The 13,355-nt window shown below is 40.6% G+C and overlaps 1 protein-coding gene across 1 annotated transcript in view; it reads right to left on the reverse strand.

Moving 5' to 3' along the window:
- XPO5 (exportin 5) overlaps positions 1-13,355 on the reverse strand; it is a 38,844-nt gene that overhangs the window by 17,686 nt on the left and 7,803 nt on the right. The window contains exons 6-16 of the mRNA XM_047795308.1: positions 11,245-11,271; positions 9,826-10,011; positions 8,841-8,917; positions 7,741-7,840; positions 7,217-7,300; positions 6,511-6,636; positions 5,462-5,552; positions 4,191-4,319; positions 2,557-2,675; positions 1,252-1,407; positions 32-73 (exon numbers count right to left, since the gene is read on the reverse strand). Of these exons, the coding sequence (XP_047651264.1) occupies positions 32-73; positions 1,252-1,407; positions 2,557-2,675; positions 4,191-4,319; positions 5,462-5,552; positions 6,511-6,636; positions 7,217-7,300; positions 7,741-7,840; positions 8,841-8,917; positions 9,826-10,011; positions 11,245-11,271 (1,137 nt within the window). The remainder of the gene's footprint in view (positions 1-31; positions 74-1,251; positions 1,408-2,556; positions 2,676-4,190; positions 4,320-5,461; positions 5,553-6,510; positions 6,637-7,216; positions 7,301-7,740; positions 7,841-8,840; positions 8,918-9,825; positions 10,012-11,244; positions 11,272-13,355) is intronic.

A 13,355-nucleotide genomic window follows, 5' to 3' on the forward strand; every position in this document is an offset into this window, starting at 1 on the left:
TTAGATATGTAGGTTGAATTAATGGTCTTACCTTACTTTCTTCAACAATTTCAAAAGTGACAGATGAAAATAGCTAAAGGGAAGGAAAAAAGGTCACTCATCAGCACCAAATGCATAAAGTATTTTAAGTTATTAACAGTTAACAGTTTCCAATAAAATCCTCCAAATAAATGCAAACAAAATGGTAACAAAAGGGCTTTCAACTGGCATTACAAGGTTTCAGATGTGCCTCTACAAGAGGCCCAAGATTTCGCAATTTTACCGTCAAACATCTTACAAAGATTTTACACAGAATCCCAGAATAATCCAGGCTATCCCCAAACACTCAGCCATGGTGACATCTCTCCATTTTTTAATTAAAAGTCTACCCTCCCTGATTCCGTTTTCCAACTTCCCACTTATTCCTTAAGACTGCTGCCCTGGCCACCATGCTAGAGTAAAACTCTAACAAAGATCTAATGGAGGAACCCCATGGACATGTTCCACCTCTTAGGGAATTTCTGTGGCCACAAATGAACCCGTTTTTGAAGTTCTCCCAGTCTTTATAACAGAACATTTTCTCCATATCTCTGGCCATCCTTTTTTCCTTCTTTGAGGGCTCTTCCCCAGTGACAGGCGATCACCAGCGTTCTGCCTGAGCCACACACCCAGCTCGAGGTACATCTTGTTGCTAGCACTTCACCTCTACTACTGGCATTTCTATGGCAGTGAGGCCTCAATTTTATCTCATAATCTTCTGAGTCTAGTCCTTTAACCTCAAATAGCCAATTTATTATGAGATGCCTCCACCTTGATATTGTATATGTACTTCGAGCCTAATCTTCCAAAACAGAACTCACCCTTTCCCTTCCTTACTCCTATTCTCCTCCTGATCCAACAGTATATCACTCTGGTGATGCTCCACCTCTCACCAGTCACCTAAACCGGACCCTGAAACCTTTCCTCTTACAAGTCCCCGCCCAATCTGACAGCACACCAATACCTCCTTGAGATTTCTCCCCCATTTCTCAGAGTACACGCCTGCTAACTGCAATGCCATGTAGGCCCCTCACGTCTACATGCTTTTCTCCCCAGACAAAGCAGTGCTAAAGGATAAGGCTTTCCAACTAGTGTGGTGCCTCTTTCAGTGAGTACTGAGTAAGTATCTGATGAATGAATAAACTGTTTATTAGTTTGTTTCATATACTTACAAAAAATAATTAATTAGCTTAGGAATGCCAAAATAAAATTTACAAAGGAGAGAGAGTTTACCTTAGAGAAGACCTGGGGCAGGAACTCTGGTCTGAAGGTGACAAATGAAAAGAGTGCTGAGACATTAGTGAGGACACAGGACAGGATGAGGGGATCCTTGGTCTCAAAGTTCAGGACCATCTGCAGTAGCTCTATTCCATCATTGACAGGAATTTCCTGCGACAGACATGAAAAAGAGGTTGACGTGACTGATAACCATTTTTGCTAAATTTCTTTCAGACTCTAAAAATATGGCTGCCACATGTTTTTGTGTTTTTTTTAAGGTTTGTATTTTTTATTATAGTTGATTTACATTGTTCTGTCAATTTCTGCTGTATAGCAAAGTGACCCAGTCATATGTACATATACATTCTTCTCACACTGTCCTCCATCATGTTCCATCGCAAGTGACTAGATACTGTTCCCTGTGCCATACAGCAGGATCTCATTGCTTATCCACTCCAACCATATATGGTTTTATATACTGCTTTTTAACTCTTAAAATTCTAAGCACTACTCCACATTATTAAAATTATTTCATAAATGATGCTGCCATTATTAGGGATGTTGCATTTCCTATCTATTACTAGAAACTGAACAAACTCAGAACACCATCATTTCAAGCTGAAGTGAATATACAAGCAGATAAAGTTAATGATCCTAAAGTCTGATTTGTTAATGTGGCATTTATGAGAAAAAGCACTCTATCTCACTTATCTTCAAGGGACTTAGATTCTTTCTATCATTAGCCTAGAATATAGTAAAATCAATTACCCCCAAATGATGAATCCAATTATTCTAATTAACATAGTTAATATAGTACATGCTGTTATCCAGTTAATTATATAATTACTTTTAATGTTATAAAAGAAGGGTGACAGGTGACATGAAGTACACAAAACAAGATCTATTTAATCAGATTATTCAGGCAACAAGGACACTTGATCAGCCAACATGAATATTCTGGTCTATTTGCCATAAATAGAAAAAAGACGCCTAATGGCAAATACCTCTTAAAATTTTCTAATTCAAGGTTTCCATCACTGCCCTCCCTGTAACAGTTATCCTATCTGTGGTTCACTGTACTATCAGGCCCATCTTATTATGACCTTAAAATGAATACTAAACACTGAGGCCTTAGAGTCAGAGAGGCCTATTTCAGGCCCAGCCCTGCTATTTATTAGCTATTTGGCCTTGAGTAGGTTACTGACCCTCTCTGAATCTCAGTTTCCACTTCTGTAAGATGCACATTCACAGACCTTCCTATCCCTCTGCCAGTTTTAAAAAGATCAAAATTATTATGCAATCAGCACAGGAAACACTTACTTCCTTATCTACTGTTCGAAACATCTGGTTGACCACACCTTCCACAAAGAAAGTCATGGCTTCCCACTGCACAAATGAAGGTGAGAAGATGGAGCAGAGGCCGCTTTCTCCACTTCCAGCTGTAGGAGGGACAGGGTTAAACACACACACACACACACACTTATAAACACTGGAGGATTACAGAACACACAGAGACAACGGGGGCCCTGAAACCACTAGGTGCTTTCACCGTTGAAGCAGCCAGGTAAACTAACCCCTTTCAGCCTAAGTGCAGAAAGGGGTCCTTATCCTGTCTCCACTTCTACCAGTGAGCTGGCTGAATTCAGCTCCACAAGCCTGGTCTGCAAAACCATTGTGAGTACTGAATGAGACGATACATGTCATCAAAACCAGTGCCTGGCCAATTAGAGGCAATTGAGAAATCGTAATTTCTCCCTTCCTCTCCCTTTATAATCTGTCCACAGGAATCTAAATAATTAAGATACCTAAGACCGTAAAGAATCCTTCCAACAAGGAACTGATATAAGATACAAAATGGTGCTTCACAGCCAGCAGCCTATGTGTAGAGAACTGCGCCGCATCACCGAAGCGCATCACTCAGACGGCAAGGCACAGGCAAAATGAATCACAAATTACTTTTCTTGCCCCCGTACAGTGCTCACATCTACTAGTTTCATCTTGGGGCAACATGTCTGGGCTTCTCAAACATTCAAGTTACTACACACCAGAGACCTTCAGGTAACTGAATACACAAAACTGAATGTTAAATGCAGTGAATGCCTAGTGTCCTTGGTAACTGCCCCTAAGTGTGGAACCTTGCGAAAGCAGTGACTTATACTTTCTCCTGCTTTATCAACCCTCTTACCCACAGCATGCATTAATAAGACAACACACAGAAGATACAGAGTAGTACAGAGAAGTGTACTTCTCTTATGGCTTTCGTCTTGTAGAGGGGAGTTATTTTGACCTTGTATGAAGTGGCATTTCCCAAAGGCTCTGAGGGGGCTGAGTGATATGGGAAGCTCCTGTTGTGCCTAACAATTCATTCCTTCCGAGTGTCAGAGAAATGCTACGCAAAAACTTGGTCTAAAAAGTTTGAGACTTTTGGTTGAAACTTTAAAGTTAGGTCTAGACATGCAAATTGTTAAGGTGGTACCTAAAATTAAAGTAATAAAATCAACAATAAATAAGTAGTTGACTGTTAGAAAAGAAAAATGAAGGCTAAACTGATAGGGTCATGGTTTCGCCCAGATTAAAACAATTAACATCTGGTGTTACAACTGCTTTCTCTGCCTGTGTGTGCAAATGAAAAGGCTCATTCCCTAGGATGAACCGGGGCAGTGAGCAAAGCTACTTTTGAACACTACTAGCATACTGTTTCGAAATGTGGCCTCAGAGGTTTATTTATTTCTATGTACAGTTTTTGTGTTTTTGTTTTTGGCCATGCCCGAGATATGTGGAAGTTCCCTGGTCAGGAGCTGAACCCCTGCTACGGCAGCAACCTGAGCCACTGCGGTGACAACAGATCCTTAACTCACTGTACCACAAGGGAACTCCTCTATGCATAGTTTTGATAAAATACTTCAGTAATGTTCAGGGGGGAAAGAACAAAAAATAACAAAACAAAAACTTACACTTCATGGACCCAGTGTCAATAGCAGCTGAGAGCTGATACTTCAGCCACTCCCCAGCCATCTGGAAGCTAGTCTTGGGATCCAAACGACATGCTAACCTCATTACCTCTCCCTGTTGAGCCCGAGAGGCTGCCAAGAGAAAGTCGTGAATCAATAACTGGCATATAATAGGTACTTAGTTAATGTTTACTCACTTATCCATCCCAGGAGGAAAATACTCAAAGAGTTTCTGATTTGCAGACTTGGGCTTTGAATCTAATGCTCGGTAAAGCTCTATTAACAAATCTAGAAATTTTCAAAAATAAACTCTAAGAAGCTGCCATCCTGGCTAGCTCTATAAGCAGCAGACTAAAAGTGATCACCCATTTTGACCGGAATTAAAAGGAAATCCAGTTGATACAGATAAAATGGTGAGGAAAACAGCCTGGCAGTTCCTCAAAACATTAAACCTGTCATTACTGTATGACTTAGTCATTTTCTTTCCATGCATATACCCTCCCAAAATAACATGTTCACTTAAAAACTTCTACACAAATGTTATAACAGCACTATTCTTAATAGCCACAATGTGGAAACATTTCAAATATTTATCAATTATCAATGGATGAATAAATGTGGTATTCCATACAATGAAATATTATTGGCAATAAAAAGAAATGAGGTACTGATACATGCTACAACACAGATGGAGTTTTAAAACATTATGCTAAGAGAAAGAAGGCAGTTACCAAAGACAACACATTGTATGATTTCATTTATATGAAATGTTCAGAGTAGGTAAAATAGAAAAATAAAAAGTGGATTACTGGTCTGCCAGGGCTGAGAGGGATGAGGGGATTGATTGTGGTGGTGGTTGTACAACTCTGAAAATAGAAAAAAAAACCACTGAACTGTATACTCTAAATGGGGTGATCTGTGTGGTAAATGAATCATCTCTCAATATTGTTAATTTTTTTAAAAAAGCGAAACCAAGGTACAGAAAAACTCAAGAGTACCTTATGTGGATTACTATCTCTAATGTCAATGTCCAAAGGCTCTGCCTGTGTGTGCACATGAATGTGTGTGTGTGCGTGCGACTGTGCAAAAGAGTACACTGAGTCCAGAATGAGTACAATCCCAGCACCCTCTGCAAAGTGCAACTGGAGATCAAATAGGCTGCTGTCCAGATGTGGGGCCCTTTGGTAAAGAACCCCCAGACTCATGTGCCAGGACTCATAACACTAGATGCCAATCTGAGACTGTTGGGACAAATTCCAGGCCGATACACTCACAGTTGAAGAAAGCATTGAAGTCTTCATCACTATCAAAATCTAATCGAGAGTATTCACAGCTGGGGTTGTCGGTTTTAGAAGGAAAACCCATCTGGAAAAAGAAAGATAATTGCGGTAGGGGATGAAAATGGACCTACCAAAAGAGGTTTTAACTCTAGAAGCTCAAATATTTTTTGTTTAAGAAGAGTTAAGGGTCTGCATAAGATATATTAAGTTATACAACTGCTTCTGATCTATCCCAAGTCCACCTTTTGCTCCCAGCTGGAATAATCCTGGGAGTGGTAGAAAAGAGAACATTTTTATTTGATACTCCCTTCCAGGTTCCTGAGTAAGAAATTAAATTCTGCAATTTCTTTGAGACCATAAAGATGTTCTAAAACATGCTAATATAACATGCTATGAGTAAAAGAACTGAGACAATTTGTCTCCTTAAATGCCAAACCTTGGGAATAAGCATGGAATTTTTGAATGTTTCATTGAAAAAGTACTGAAGACCATGATGGCAGAGAATTGGAATAGGATGTGCTACGTGCCAGCTCAATTCCTTGAGGAAATAAAGGGGACCCCTAAATGGGTCCCATTCTCTGATTTTACAAATCAAGATTAAGCATCTTAATCTTGAGCAAATCTTAGAGAATTCTGCTGAGGCAGTGAGTAATTGGCTTCCATTCTCCCAATCTTCTTACTGACCTTCCTGACTCTCACCTGACCTTCGGAAACGGTCAGATATTACTTCCTCTTGGAATCTCCTTGACTCCACCCCCTGCCCCACCACCTTTCTGCTTTTACATCACATTGTATGGCCAGGTCACTGCTCTTTTTCTCACTTCTTCTTCCTAGCACCCAGCCCAACACCTGGCATAGAAGCACCCCAAAATATGAAAGAGCAGATACAGTAACCAGTATGGACTGCTTTCTTCTTGAGGAGTAAGAGTCTAATATGCCCAAGGATGGACTCTCAGAGACCAAGACAGGGTTGTCAATGATGCCATCTAAGTCTCATAATGTACATTCACCTATATTCCACATTTTCCATTCCCATTACATACCTTGACCAAGTTAGTCATACAAGCACGAAGATATTTTGGTATTATTGCTAACAGCAAAGGGTCACGGGATAGGACTTCATGCCGGAAGAGGGCTCCCCAAGTCATCTGAGTTGAAGAGCGTAAAAACTAAAGGGGAAGAGGAAAAACTCCATTTAAGGATTTGGGTTTTATATAATCAAGATTATTACTTAGCCTAGCAACCATCCACTATGTTCTTCCATGAAAATTATCTATAATACTTTGAAACTGTCCATACTCCAGTGCATCAGTAATGACTGCTCACTACGGAACATATGTTAATAAAACAGACTGTGGGTGCTGCCATTCCCAGAGCTGAGCTCTACCACTTTCCCTTTTGTACGACAAAGGACATAAGCACCTCAGGATAGTGCAAGGGAAATCCTGGATTGGATGAAATTTTTTAATAATACAATTAATCAGACTTCTGTATTTAAAGTACCTTTGGCAGTAAATCACCAGGACATACTTCACATCTCATTGAGCATTATCAGTGACATTACTCGAGAGTTAATGGCTGACCTAGATGGTTCAATGCTCAGCTCAGGAAGAGGCAGCAATTCTCTTAATGAAATGCCACTGGTTATTCCCAGGGACCTCAAGAGTCACATGAGCTGCTAATTACTTCAGGCGGTAGTGCTTGATTTTATCTAACTTAATTTAGATAAGTCACCTCCATAAAGTTTACCTGACTTGGATGCGTTGTGAAAGCAAGAAAAGATTCCAGGTATTTTCCAAAGTTTGCTGGTGTTTCTACATCAGAATCTGGACCCTGCAGGACAAAAAGACCATTAAGTTAATGATGTTGATGGGAGGCAAAGGTGAGGAGTGAGAAGAGTGGAATAACAAATACAGGTAACTTATAACCTACAACATTTCAGTTTTGAAAGGACTTTATACTTTCTTGTGGCCTAAGGAAGGCATCATTTCAAGGGCTAAAAAACAGGAAAGCTGCTTGGGTTGGGGGATCCAGTGTTGCCGCAGCTACAGCACAGGTCACAACTACGGCTTGGGTCTGATCCCTGGCCCAGAAACTCCATATACGCCCCTCCCCAATGCAAAAAATTTAATCTATAGAATTGTAAGAAATACTCTATAGAGCAATGCCCTCTCAGGCTAAAATAAAAATCAATAGTATCTATCACCTCTTACACAAACCTAACTTTATAAATCCTCATTAAATGGCCCTGAAACTCTGCAGAAAGTGCTCACCAGCAATGCACACAGCTGACTGCCCAGAGCACACAACACCTGACAAAGTCTCTTCAGGAAGACGTAGTGTTTTTCTACCAAGCCTCCCCCGTCAGCAGTCCTGTAAGATGAGAAAACAGTGTGATCAGCTCTAGGGTTGTTGAAGAGTGGTGTGGCATCATGGTTTCCAGCGCAGGCTCTGGAGTCTGACCACCTGGATTGATTCAATGCTTTACTAACCAGTACCAGTGGCACAAATGGAAATAGGCAACCTCAGCAGGAATGTCAGTCTCAATGGAATTAAGAAATGGGCCTTGGAAACTAACTACAGTGGCCACCCACTGTTTTTTAAACACTTTTTAAACTTAATTGATAGAACTTCTTAAAACAGACCTGTAGTAGCCATGAGAAAGCAATCCATCATAAAAGCTATGTTAGAATGGACAGTAAGAGATTTTAAATAATACATCTGTGAGTCACATCTTTTGTCTTTGGGATCAAACATGAAAAGTATTAAAGAAAGAATGTTGTGATCTCTTCGTCTGCTTGTAATGCACAGTTCTACCTGAGTCCCAGGTAAGAAACAACAGGAAATGCTTTACCATTTCCCAGAGTGCTCAGAAGTAGAAGCCATTACTTCAGAACCCAGAATGTGTTTACGGGTTTTACACACATGCTTCGTATTGACCACATTGTTGTAGCTGCTTCCTAGAACCTCAGCACTTCAGACACTGACTACCTTGACAAGGAAAGCAGAAGTGAGTGTCTGGAGGCCTACAACTGAAAAAGGCCCAGGGGTAGACTCTGGTCCAGTAGATCAAAGCATCATTCTCGGGCCCATCACTCAGACTACTAGGTTCTGGGAGGCTTAGGGATCATCAAAAGGAGACAGAGAACCAAAGAGATGAACTGTCTGGGGAGAAAGGGGAAAACTGTGAAAGGAAGTGGGTGCTGGTCAACAGCTACAACTTATATCCAGCATAAAGTCTTCAAAAAGGAAAAGCAGTCCCTTTAAAAAATGCCTTATTTTCCTTTAAAAAACACTGTCAACTGACTGCTAAGAGTCAGACAGGAACTTCAGATATATCCAAATAAGATAAAAAAAATGACAAGATACTCACTGTGCAGCGGAGAGCATATAATGCATGACAGCATCTCCAAACAAGATCATCAAGGGTTTCCGATCTTCCAACTTGCCCTAGACCCAATTTTAGGGAAACATAGGTAATAAAAACTATATTAAAAATCTCCAAGTTCTGGAGTCCCCGTTGCGGCACAGCGGAAACGAATATGACTAGTATCCATCCATGAGGATTTGGGTTCAATCCCTGGCTTGCTCAGTGGGTTGGGGATCTGGCATTGCCATGAGCTGGGGTATAGGCTGCAGACACAGCTCAGATCCCGTTGCTGTGGCTGTGGTGTCGGCCGGCAGCTGTAGCTCCAATTCATCCCCTAGCCTGGGAACTTCCATATGCTGCTAGCGCAGTACTAAAAAGCAAAACAAAACAAAACAAAACAAAACCCTCCAAGTACTAACATCTTGTATACCCACATAAGCAATTACACTGACTTCCTAATTTCTCATAGCCCCAGTACTAACCGAACACTGGAAAAAAGCCAATTCTTTAAGTCCAAATCTGAATAAGACCTGTATTTTAAAACGTACTGGGCAATGATAATGCTGATATGAAAGCAAATAACATTTGAAAGTAACATTCTAATGGAGAAGAGTCATGATCCCATTTGTTAGCCAAGACAACTGCAAAGCCAGCACAGTCACCTTCTATGATCCTTTGACATAATGTTATGTAAATTTTAAACTCGTTACGCCTATCTCGCTTCATGCCAAGATTCACACCGTTTCAAGAACCAAAGTAGCCCTACGAATCTCTGTACATCCTGCCAATGGATCCCTACAATATTGTCAAACTATTGTTCAAAAGGGTTGGAGGCAGGTAATTAAGTTGGTATCAAGTAAAAAACCAAAAAATGAAAGCCCCAAACCTTTCAGTCTTTCACCACAATGTTCAATTAGAGGCCCCCCCAACCACACACACACCTCTCAGAGACTCTGAGGATGAAAGCCAGCCTGAAATGGTAACTTACCTTTCTGCTGACTGCAATGAGAAGACACTCAGCTGCTCCCAATTGAAGTTCCTGTTCACTCAGAAGCAGGCACAGCATCTCTAGGAGTTTACAGTTTTCAGCAGTAATGTGGCTCAGGGATACCCAGTCAGTGTAGCCTGCTAGTGTATTCAGTGCTGCGATTGCTACTCGACAGTATGCTTGGGCCTGCATGAAAAGAAGTAACTTTTAACTACTAAATCCTCACTAACAGACAAAAAAGCTGTAGTTACACCTGAGCTCCTTCTATTTTCTAATTCTAAAAAGAAAATAAGTTTTTAAAAAATGTACTCATGGAACAGTTACTGACAAGCAACTCAAAGGTTTCCTGCTGATACACAACCACCTCTCAGACGATGGTGTTATCAATGTCTGTCAAGAGGACCATACTGGCAAAAAACAATGGGCAGAAGATCTAAACAGACAGTTCTCCAAAGAAGACATACAGATGGCCAAAAACACATTTAGGGATGTTCAACATCACTCATTATTAGAGAGATGCAAATCAAAACCACTCTGAGGTACCACCTTACACCAGCTAGAATGGCCATCATCCAAAAGTCTACAAACAATAAGTGCAGGAGAGGGTGTGGAGAAAAAGGAACACTAGTACACTGTTGGTGGGATTGTAAATTGGGGCAACCACTGTGGAAAGCAGTATGGAGATTCCTCAGAAAACTAAACTTGGAACTACCATTTGATCCAGCAATCCCACTCTTGGGTATCTACCCAGAGAAAACCATGACTTGCAAAGACACACGTACTCCAACGTTCATTGCAGCACTATTTACAATAGCCAAAACATGGAAACAACCTAAATGTCCATTGAGGAGTGGATCAAGATGTGGTACATAGACACAATGGAATATTACTCAGCCATTAAAAAGAACGAAATACCGGCATTTTTAGCAACACAGATGGACCTAGAAACTATCATGCTAAGTGAAGTCAGCCATACAACGAGACACCAACATCAAAAGCTTTCACTGACATGTGGAATCTGAAAAAAGGACAGACCGAACTTCTTTGCAGAACAGATGCTGACTCACAGACATTGAAAAACTTATGGTCTCCGGAGGAGACAGTTTGGGGGGTGGGGGGATGTGCTTGGGCTGTGGGATGGAAATCCTGTGAAATCAGATTGTTAAGATCATTATACAACTACAGATGTGATAAATTCATTTGAGTAATAAAAATAAAAAAAAAAGAGGACAATACTGGCACGTGTGGCTATTTTATGTTTTTCAAGAAATCTCAGATTAGTCTAATTTTAACTCCCACCATAGCTCAGTGATCAAATAAACCACGGCTGAGTTTACCCTCCACTAAGGTGTGTGCATCCCTGTACCTGAAGGCCTCAAAGAAGTTTCCCAACCTTCCAACTCCACAAAGAGCTCTTACCTTCGACTCCTGAGCATTATCTGTTTTCTGAAAGAGAAGAAGTGTAAAGATCCAATGTTTTTAATGAGCCAAAGACTATGTAACAACTTTCCACCCCCATAATCTAGGCCCTTGAACAATGTTTTTTTTTTTTTTTGTCTTTTTGCCATCTCTTGGGCTGCTCCTATGGCATGTGGAGGTTCCCAGGCTAGGGGTCCAATTGGAGCTGTAGCCACCAGCCTACGCCAGAGCCACAGGAACACGGGATCCGAGCCGCGCATCTGCAACCTACACTACAGCTCCCGACAACGCCAGATCCTTAACTCACTGAGCAAGGCCAGGGATCAAACCCACAACCTCATGATTCCTAGTTGGATTCGTTAACCACTGTGCTAGGACGGGAACTCCAACAATGATTTTCAAATATAGACTCTACTTTAAATCTTGGAAAAGAAGACAACTTTACTAAGAACACATAACTGATATTCTACCAAAGGACAGGTTATTTGAGTTTTAGCAAATAACAAAAAGTTAAAATTTAAATAACTTACACAAATTTATTAGGACATTCAGATCCACAAAGACAAAGAAAACAGTTTATAAAGAAATATAACTAACATGAACAATGAAGAAGTCTCAATATTGCTAGTGAGGAAAGAAATATAGTTTAAAACAAAGTATTAGCACTTTTTCCATATTTAAATAAAGACAAATTACAACTGGCAAAGGTACACTGAAATGATGTAACGTTAAGAGAAAAAAGCAAGAAACAAAATTAAATGAATACAATTTATGATCACATGTGTATGGACATAACTATAGGAAAACCATGTACACAAAAATGTTAAATAGATCAAAATAGTGTCTGTTGAGTAAATTAACAACTTATAATTGTACAAGCTGGAAAACCTACTCCTGAAATACTTGAAAACCTACTATCATTTGCATCATAGAGGACTTATCATACACCTAGCTTCTTTTCTCAACTTCCAAAAAATGTTTTTTTCTAAGAACAAGTAGTAAGCCTTCATCATCAGTGATCAAGGAGAGATGTTCATGGGGCAGAGATGAGTAGCATCCTCCCACCGGTATCTACAAATGCTGCCCCAGAAGGGAAAGGGATCCAGGCAACAACAGCCAAGTCCAGCCTTTACCCTCCATTCAAACAAACCCTGCATTTCCAATTGGATCCTATCCTCCTGCCTGGGACCTCCTGCCCCCTGGGACCAGGGGATGGATGGGACAGGGAGAGGAAGCCTACTCATCCCATCCTTGTTTACCATTCAGCCCACTCCACAGTTGGGAAGATGAAGGGATGAAAGCAAAGGAGCTATAAGCACACTTAGAAGTTTCCAGTACAAAAGATGTTGCCTGGTGTGCTCTGGTCCTGCGCACAGTTGGTGGGGAGAACAGAAACCAATGCAAGCTAAAGAAAACCACCAGCGGATGTGTGTCAGAGCATCAACAATTGTCCATGCTCTGGCATGCTGGCTTGATGTCTAGGGCATCCAAGCATTCATAATTTGTTCACCTTCTCTTAGGGATTAAATCTCATAGGGGAAAATGCAAGTTGCTGGAATTGGATTAACCCACTGTGCCACAGTGGGGATGCCACACATAGATATTTAAATGCAAATACTTTGCCATTTTCTTTTGAAAAATCCTGGGGTGGGAGTTCCCATCATGGCTGGCTCAGCTGTAACAAACCCAACTAGTATCCATGAGGACAAAGGTTCGATCTCTGGTCTTGCTCAGTGGATTAAGGCTCTGGAGCTGTGATTCAGGTCACAGACACAGCTCGGATCTAGAGTTGCTGTGACTGTGGCGTAGGCCAGCAGCTACAGCTCTGACTTGAGCCCCTAGCCTAAGAACTTCTATATGCCATAGGTGCAGACATAAGAAACCAATCCATACTATAAAACTGGATTGTGATGCTCATTGTACAACTATAAATGTAATAAATTCAATGAGTAATAAAAATAAATAAATAAATAAAAACAAAAAACAAAAATAAAACCCCAAACCAAAACAAAACAAAAAAGAAAAGCAAAAGAAAAATCTTGGTTTGGGGATGTATTTTTGTGGGAAAGCGTTCATTCTAGTAAAAAATGGGGCTTGAGGAGTTCCCATTG

This window comes from Phacochoerus africanus, chromosome 9 (assembly GCF_016906955.1).
Source record: "Phacochoerus africanus isolate WHEZ1 chromosome 9, ROS_Pafr_v1, whole genome shotgun sequence".
In the NCBI taxonomy this organism is placed as follows: Eukaryota; Metazoa; Chordata; class Mammalia; order Artiodactyla; family Suidae; genus Phacochoerus; species Phacochoerus africanus.